Source organism: Colossoma macropomum, unplaced genomic scaffold (genome assembly GCF_904425465.1).
Source record: "Colossoma macropomum unplaced genomic scaffold, Colossoma_macropomum, whole genome shotgun sequence".
NCBI classification, from domain to species: Eukaryota; Metazoa; Chordata; class Actinopteri; order Characiformes; family Serrasalmidae; genus Colossoma; species Colossoma macropomum.
In genome coordinates this window covers 8,418,324-8,426,433 of record NW_023494790.1, presented here as the reverse complement: position 1 = coordinate 8,426,433, position 8,110 = coordinate 8,418,324, and the positions used below count along the sequence as shown (strand labels likewise).

At 36.6% G+C, this 8,110-nt stretch overlaps 1 protein-coding gene across 1 annotated transcript; it reads right to left on the bottom strand.

Annotated features, from left to right (window-relative positions):
- Positions 1–269: 269 nt before the first annotated feature.
- si:ch211-152f22.4 (zinc finger BED domain-containing protein 1) lies at positions 270–6,244 on the bottom strand. The gene is made up of 4 exons (XM_036572029.1): positions 5,919–6,244; positions 5,663–5,755; positions 4,908–5,018; positions 270–3,031 (listed from the first exon to the last, which is right to left on the bottom strand). Exons 1-4 carry the CDS (start codon positions 5,941–5,943, stop codon positions 1,644–1,646), a joined length of 1,617 nt encoding a protein of 538 aa, XP_036427922.1. The 5' UTR covers positions 5,944–6,244; the 3' UTR covers positions 270–1,643.
- Positions 6,245–8,110: the final 1,866 nt, after the last annotated feature.

The window sequence follows — 8,110 nt, the reverse complement described above, 5'->3', positions numbered from 1 at the left end:
ACAAAGTAAATCATTAAGGACTTTTACATTACATTAGGGCCATATTAGTATTAGTGATAACTACATAGCTACTACATAGCTACTAGCATAAAAATAAGTTCTGTAGTTTGTCACAAACGTGATATACCAAAGTTTTAAACCAAAAACAAATGTTGTTAGAGAGAAAAATCATGTCATGGTGGTCAAATTCCATGCTCTGTAGAGCCATCTAGTGGTCAAAGATATAACTACACATTTTATTTTTGTTTATTTTTTTATTTTCTATTCCATTTACATGTCATTATATGCCAAGCATCTTATGATAAGCACAGAGATATTAGCAGTTATATAAGTTGTATATAACTGTATAAAATTAGTACAGATGTGTTATGTTTTAAATGAATCAAAATATACATTTGATTGTTTTAATAAAAAGTCACAGGCTGAAATGAAGAGCGTACAGTGCTGTGAAAAATGATTTGCTGATTTTTGCAAATCTGTCACAATTAACTGTTTCAGATCTTTAAACAAGACAACCTCAGTAAACACAAAATACAGTTTTAAAATCATAACACCATATATAAATAAAAGTTATCAGACAACAACTGGCCCTGTGTGAAAAAAAGTATTTGACCCCCTACCAGCTGGCTAGCCTGTTAAAAGAAGTCATAAAGGAACCCAGGCAAACATCTAAGGAGCTGCAGGCCTTGCCTGTTTCAGATGAGGTCAGCGTTTATGATTTCACCATTAGAAAGACACTGCAAAGGTTTCAAGCCACTTCTAATCAAAAGGAACATAAAGGCTCATCTCAAACTTAAAACACACCTTGTTGACCTCCAAGCCATTTGGAATAATCTCCTGTGGACTGGTGAGTTGAAACTGGAACTTTTTCAAAGACAAAGATCCCATTACATCTGGCATAAAGCTAACACTGCATTTCACAATAAAAATATAATATCAACAGTCAAACATGGTGGTGGTAGTGTGATGGTGTGGGGATGCTTTGTTGCTTCTTGTCCTGGGTAACTTGCCAGATTAATGGAACCATGAATTCTGCTTTCTACCAGAAAGTCCTTCAGGAGAATGTCTAGTTATCCTTCCATGATCTGAAGTTCAAGCGCCATTGGGTTATGCAGCAAGAAAACAATCCGAAGCACATGAGCGCTTTTTCACGAGTGATATAGTTGTTGCAAAACTCTTTTCCTTCAATAAATTGACTAAACTGTGTTTTGTGTTTCCTGTGGATCGTCTTGTCCTATTTTGTGTGAAAATCTGAAACCATTTATTGTGACAAATATGCTAATAGTGGAAATCAGGAGGGGGCAAATATTTTTTTTTACTGCGCTGCAGTAAAGGTTTTTAATCACAACCATAAGCAAAGTAATCAAGGACTACACTAGGATAAAAAAGCAGAGCTTTAACTATAAATTGATGAGAAACATAAATAAAAAATGAATAAAAAAGCATTATCCATTTAATAGTATGTGACTTTTCAATCATCTATGCTGCACACAGTCCTCAGTTCCACTGCAACACACTGTGCGTCATTTTTGTTTTGTCACACTTGCCCAAATAGGCAAAGTACAAGTGTTGTTTCCTCTTCTGATATTCTCGTTTTGTCACACTTGCCCGAATAGGCAAAGTACAAATGTTGTTCCCTCGTCTCATATTTTTGCATGATTGTTATTCAGAAACAGCATCATATTGATGTTTTCCAGCTCTACACATTTTCTCCTGTTGAAAATGAGCTGGGATTTTTCCTGCTGCATAACACGCTCTATTGGAATAGCAGTGGAGACCACAGTGAGGTATTTGCGGGCAACTATGGTCAATTCTTTAAAATCATTTTTGGTTGCCCAGAACTCAAGAGGATTCAGAGTTCCCGATGTGTCGCTTTCTGCCGAGTATCTATGTAGAAGTACATCTTCATAGCTTATCTTGCCGCCATGTTCTTTTTTGCAGCCACTCCTACTTGCTCCGCTTCCCTGCTTGCGCATTTCTTCTTTGATACAAGCTTTGATTTTTTCAAAGTGCTGTAGTACACTGCTTTTGAATCTTGGGTCCAGGGCCGTGCTAACAGAGAACAGTACATTTTGTTTGATGCTTCCCATGTGATGGCCACATCTCTCAGCAAGCCTCTGTGCTACCTTGTTCCCATTTCGCCCCAGATGTTCCAGGCTGCTCTGAAGTTTGTCGCACAGAGGTATGATGTTGGAGACTGAACTGTAACCACTCTCGCCCAACTCCTCTACGACCTTTTTGATGACCCTGATTGCCACCACTGCACTATCCAGCATCATTCTCTCTTTTTCATTGAGCCAAAGATTTTCCTCTTGCCTGTTCATGAACTCTGTGGAAATGGACAGCCACTGGTCAGAGATGTTTTCCAGCATGGTAAGCACAGGAAGCCAGTCAACACCAGGAGACTGGGTCAACTGAACGTTTCTCAATGCCTCACTCTTCTGGTGGAAAAATGCAACGATACGGCGGCACTTCTTCAGCAAACCTCTCCAGTCTGAGTTATCCATAGCTTCATTGAAAACTTTGTTGAGGGTGTGGCCAAAGCAAGGCATGTATGTCCACCTTGCTTTTTGTTTCTTCATGCCATCTACATTCACGACCACTACCTGAATTTTATCCATGATTTTCCACTCAGTTGAAATTCTCCCAAGCTGCTGATGGACATTCTCAGGTGTGTGCTCACCGAGAAGATGTGCCGTTTCAAGCGTGTACGATTTCAGTTCCCAGTTCTCATCGATGAAGTGACAAGTTACCGTGAGATAGGAGGCGTCTTTGCTTGAGATCCACATTTCGGCGGAAAGCACCAGGTCTTTTGCATTACTAACTTCCTGCTGCACTTTCTGTCTCGTATGCTCATACATTTTTAAGAGTTCAGCTCGAATCCAAGAGGTACTTAGTGGAATGTCAGCAGACGGATGTAGGATCTGCACAAAGTGTTGGAATCCTTTTTCTTCAACAAGGCTTAGCGGCTGTAAGTCCATGACAATCATATTCAGCAAATCAGTCCTGACATTTGATCTTCTTTGGTCTCCTAAATAAAAACAGGAATAATTTTATGTGATTTTATGAGCTGGATGTAGTAAGCATAATGACATCTCTTCAGTGATTAAAAGATTGCAAAGTTACATTATACACTGCAAAAAATTAGTAAAACATCTTAAATGTATTTATATTTATATTTCTCATTATGAGGTCAACAAGATTAAAGTTACTTATCCAAACAAGATATTTATATGCAGTGTAAATACAACACAATTAATATTCACAGTTATTTTATCATTGTACCACAGTTCGTTCCAATTTTGCAATGTGATTGGCTGAGAGGCATTCTACGAGTGCAAATATTTCCTAATAATGGCACGACAATCTTTATTGGCCAGTAAGGCAACAATAACAACCACCCATTAAAAATGTACCAGCTACAACTTTATTACAAGTGTGAAGCCTGCTGAAAAGATTTATGATGGCAGTAAGCGACCCAAGCGAGCGTCAACGACAAAACCATAATGCTTGTTTACACCTCCATTTTTGACATTTGAATTAGGTGAATTAAAAAAGCATTCTTTTTTTTTTTCATTGCATTCACATTAATATTTTAGGTCATAGAAGTTAGGCCACCCTTGCTAGAGACTGTTTGCTCATATAGTTACCTTATACTTGGCAAGCTTAGTCAGTAACCTCTAGCGAGGGTGGCCTAACTTCTATGACCTAAAATATTAACGTTAATGTACTGAAAAAAAGTGATCCATTTAATTTACTTGATTCAAATGTTTACATTATTTCCTCATGAACAACTACATCAATTCAGTTTTGACTTTCAGTTTTACTTTCAGCAGTAACTGTGTCGAATAAATTAAACACATTTTAATTTATGCAAAGAAGAATATTGAATGAACAACTGTTTTAGTTTTCCTTTGTCACCCCAATAAATTCACTGGGTGTAAACTGGCTACCTCATTGTGAAAGTTCTACTCCCTTAATGAGGAGAAGTTAATCCAAGAGGTGAAGGAAAGTGAGCTGTATGACCCTTCCTTATAAGCACATTGCTACAGCCTGCAATAGGTTTGGATTGGTTGTATTATGTTTTTAGAGCAGCTGACATTACTTTTAAATCTGTTACATATGTGTAACATGTGTAGTTAGTTCTTTCAAGCTATTAGCTGATGAGATTGTAGTTTATTTATGATTAGTCTTGACAAGAAGACTTGGCATTTCCAGTGTAGACATCCTGAAGATTTTCCACAGCTGCATTTATATGCAGCAGTGCCAGGTTGGAGCTATTTCTCTTTATGTAGGGTAAATAAACTTTCTAATTAATACATTTTTGTGTCATAATTGCTTTAGAATTGAATTATAACAAATCAACAATTGCTATAATTGGTGGTATAATCTTAATACACCTGTCACTACACCTCTGAATCATCATTGTGATGATCACCATGGACAATCCACACCATACCCACACCCCAAACAGACTCACTCTGATCTCACTGTAACAAATCTATACATGCACATATAGATTGACATGCTTGTATATTCTGGAATACCTTACATCTCATTTATCGGACTCACTAATTGCATATGTGGGAATGTGTACAACTGTACATATCATAGCTTTTATTTCATAACCTATGTTACTGTTACAAAACCTGTATACTGGAAAAGGTGCAATACTGGTGTATATTTATGTGTATAATTAGAGTCTAATGTGTATATATTTTTAATATATAATAATGAGATGAGACAATAAATATCATTTGATCTGATTTGATAATACACCTGCACTTGTGCTTTCTGGCATTGGTGTCCAAAATCCCACAGTTTAGCACTTTCTCTCAAGTATTAATATAAATAATAATTATAAAGACTAATAATAATTAATTATTTATAATTCAGCAAATCCTCACCTATGCATGTGGGTAGGCTCTGTTGTCTAATATATGACTTGTACAGCTGGGAATCATGTTCTCTTCTTTGCCAACCATGATGATGAGATTCTCGAGTGGAGCTCTCTCTTCCTGCTCGAAAGAATCAGTTAATAATAAAACATGCAGTGAAAGTGAGCAGGTAACCCTGTGGCACCAATGACTACATTGTTCTCATCGTCAAAAGAGTGTGTTTTGTGATAAAGTAAAACTATAATAATGCATGGACTGTAAAGAGACTCCGTTTCACTATTCACTGTAATCCATGGCTGTTCTTGTACATTTTGTACCTATAAACTACAAAATTTGCATGTAAAAGCGCTTTACAGCGTGAAAAGCAGTTTGAAACATGTACAAAATTCAATGAGCATTAAATTATTATGGAATTTGAAACAACAATACAGCATGTAATAATAAGGATTGAAAATAAAAAATAAAAACTATAATACTGATCAAATTGTTCAGTTTGTCCCCCTTAAAAGTTGGACACCGGCTGCGGAAGGCCACAAAACTATTTAGAATGTCAGAGTTTCATTTTTGGAATTAACCAAAAATGTGTAATAATGTATGGACTGTAAAGAGAGTTTGTTTAGCTATTCACTGTAATCCATGGCTGTTCTTATACATTTTGTGCCTATAAACTTGTCAGCTTGTACAAACAATAAGGGGAAATAACTAATTGCACGTACAGAGTGGAAAAATACTGCAGCAGTCCTCTCACTCAGAGCGAGTCTTACCTGTCTGGGCGGGGCTCCTGTGTCTGTACACCGTTTTAAAGGGTAAGCGCCGGGGGAAATGACCACCACTGCCTTTTTTGAAACGGCTCGTCTCTATGTATAAAAAATTCACATTGTAAATGTGAAATAAGCACAATAAAATATAACTTAGATTAGTACATAGTCAGTCTTTATATAACAGTATTTGATTAAATCACAGAGAAAATGCTTCCAGACTTCACTCACGAAGAGGAAAAAGTAAATTAAAAGAACTCACCACAATGAACTTTCCACTTCCCCATGTTGCAGGTAGTAGTTCCAAATAACTACTTGTGAGTTTTTGTTATCTTTAGGCTGTGTTTTTTTTTTCCTCATCTAAAACAGCATTGTACTCAGATGTGTCCTCCGCAGGGCTGGCCAATTCTGCTCTTTCTTTTAGTTCAAGAACATTTGATTAAGAATAACCTGAAATGGTTAATAAAAAATAATAAAGTAGCTGCAGTATCACATGCAAACAGTCTTGGTCGACAGGCTCTTTCCTCCTCAGTCGAGTGTTGAATGCTCCTGGTAGAGAGCAAGAGGTTTTACAAGCTTATCTAGTAGTTTCAGTTTCAGTTCTGTGAAACTGAAAGGCTGAAAAAGCTTCTGATCATGTGACTGTTGAATAATTATCTAGCTCCTCCCAAGATACTAAAGACATTCTGTTCTTTTTGTGGTTGTAGGGCTCAGTGCTTTGTTTGTTTATTCATGCAGCACTTTTCAAAACAAGTCTTCACTTTTTTTTTTTAAAGCAAAGTGCTTTAAAGTGTGAAAAGGAATTCAAAAGATGAGTAAAAATTCAATGAGCATTAAAAAATGAAACGATGGAATTTGAAACAACAGTAAAAGCACATAATAAGGATTCAAAATGAAAAATAAAAATGATTACACTGATCTCATCGTGCCTTGTCATTTGTAATTTGTCCCTCAAAGAAGTTGGACACTGGCTGTGGAAGGCCACAAAACTATTTAGCATGCTGGGGTTTTATTTTTGGAAATAACCAAGCAAACTGCTCATCCATCTGAGATACGAGGAACAATTCCTAATTAAAAGCAGCAACAAATGAGTGAGTCTTAAGTCTCTTTTTAAACTGTTCTTTAGCCAAGTTTCAGGAAGGACTAACGCAGGTCTCAGTGTTTACATCTTACATCAACATGCATTTTCAGTGATCAGATCACATTTGCTTTTCAATTGATTGCATTAAAACCAAATGTTAACACGGCCAGGGTGCAGTGTGTTACGACTGGATCACTCAAACTACATTCTGAAGTGGTCAGAGATGGATCTTGGCCAAGTGTCCAAGCACAATGCATTTTTGTTTTCTGTATATAATTACATGGGCAGAAATGCATCTACTGAGTCCTGACTCACAGGTGAGAGAATAAACAAGTAAACAAACTCTGGAATTCTCCCAACCCAACAGTCTTATCGACTCATATCGTAACGGGGGAAAAAGTCAACAAATATATGACAAAAAGCATGTGTTGGATCTCATCTTGGCACTTTAGAGAACAGTGTAAACAGAATCCAGTTAAGTATATCCAGACATGATCGGGACACAAAACACGTCTAAGTAATCTAACTGGAGCATATCTAATAATCACATCATAGAGGTATGGAGGGGCAAAGCCATGAAGACGTTTAAGAACTAAAAGGTGGATTTTATAATAAATTCTAAGAGACAGAGGTAACCAGTGAAGTGCTTTAAGAACAGGCGTTATATGGTCTCTTGTTCTAGTATGCACCAGGAACCTGACAGTCACATTCTAGACTAACTAACAGAGCTCTTATGAAAACCAGAAAACAGAGCATTACAGTAATACAGTCTGTTTGACACATAAGACATGAACCAACCTCTCACAGCCAGAGGTCGAAAGAAAGATGTGGACCTTTAAAATGTTATAGATAATAATAAGCTTTAATAAGCAAAACATTAGTGATGTGATTCTTACAGCTGAGATTGTTGCCAAAAATCTAAATATAAGATTTAATAGACTGAGCGGGCCCAAAGTTTTATTGCGCATTTCTAAGAATAGCTCAACCAGTTGGCGTTGAAGTCCCTGTAGTTACTGAATAATGAGCCTTAGTATGTAATAAGCCTGGGATTTTGAGGGGTTAAAGCCATAAAAAGCCTTAAAAGTATGACTAGTTGCAAACTAATGAACACTCGTCAAAATAATTAGTTTATCTTCGGATCATTTTATTGTCATTCCATCTCATTATAGTGAAACATAGTGAAATTATATACACTTAACATTCACAGAAATATATCTTATAAAATGCATACAAACATGAAATATGAGCCATTTTCAGACATAGGATGATTCACATAGGATGGTTCTCACATAAGTAATATTCATAACAGGTATCTTAAGCTAATGATTTGGCTGGATCAGATGTATTAGAAGTTAAGTAAGTGGCAGGGCAGT

Excerpts from the sequence above, each read along its gene's own strand:
- si:ch211-152f22.4 (XM_036572029.1), bottom strand. The coding sequence starts at position 5,943 with ATGGGGAAGTGGAAAGTTCATTGTG. Across the intron at positions 5,756-5,918 it reads GAAGTGGAAAGTTCATTGTG|AGACGAGCCGTTTCAAAAAA; the intron begins GTGAGTTCTTTT and ends TTTTATACATAG. Across the intron at positions 3,032-4,907 it reads GAGCCTACCCACATGCATAG|GAGACCAAAGAAGATCAAAT; the intron begins GTGAGGATTTGC and ends GTTTTTATTTAG.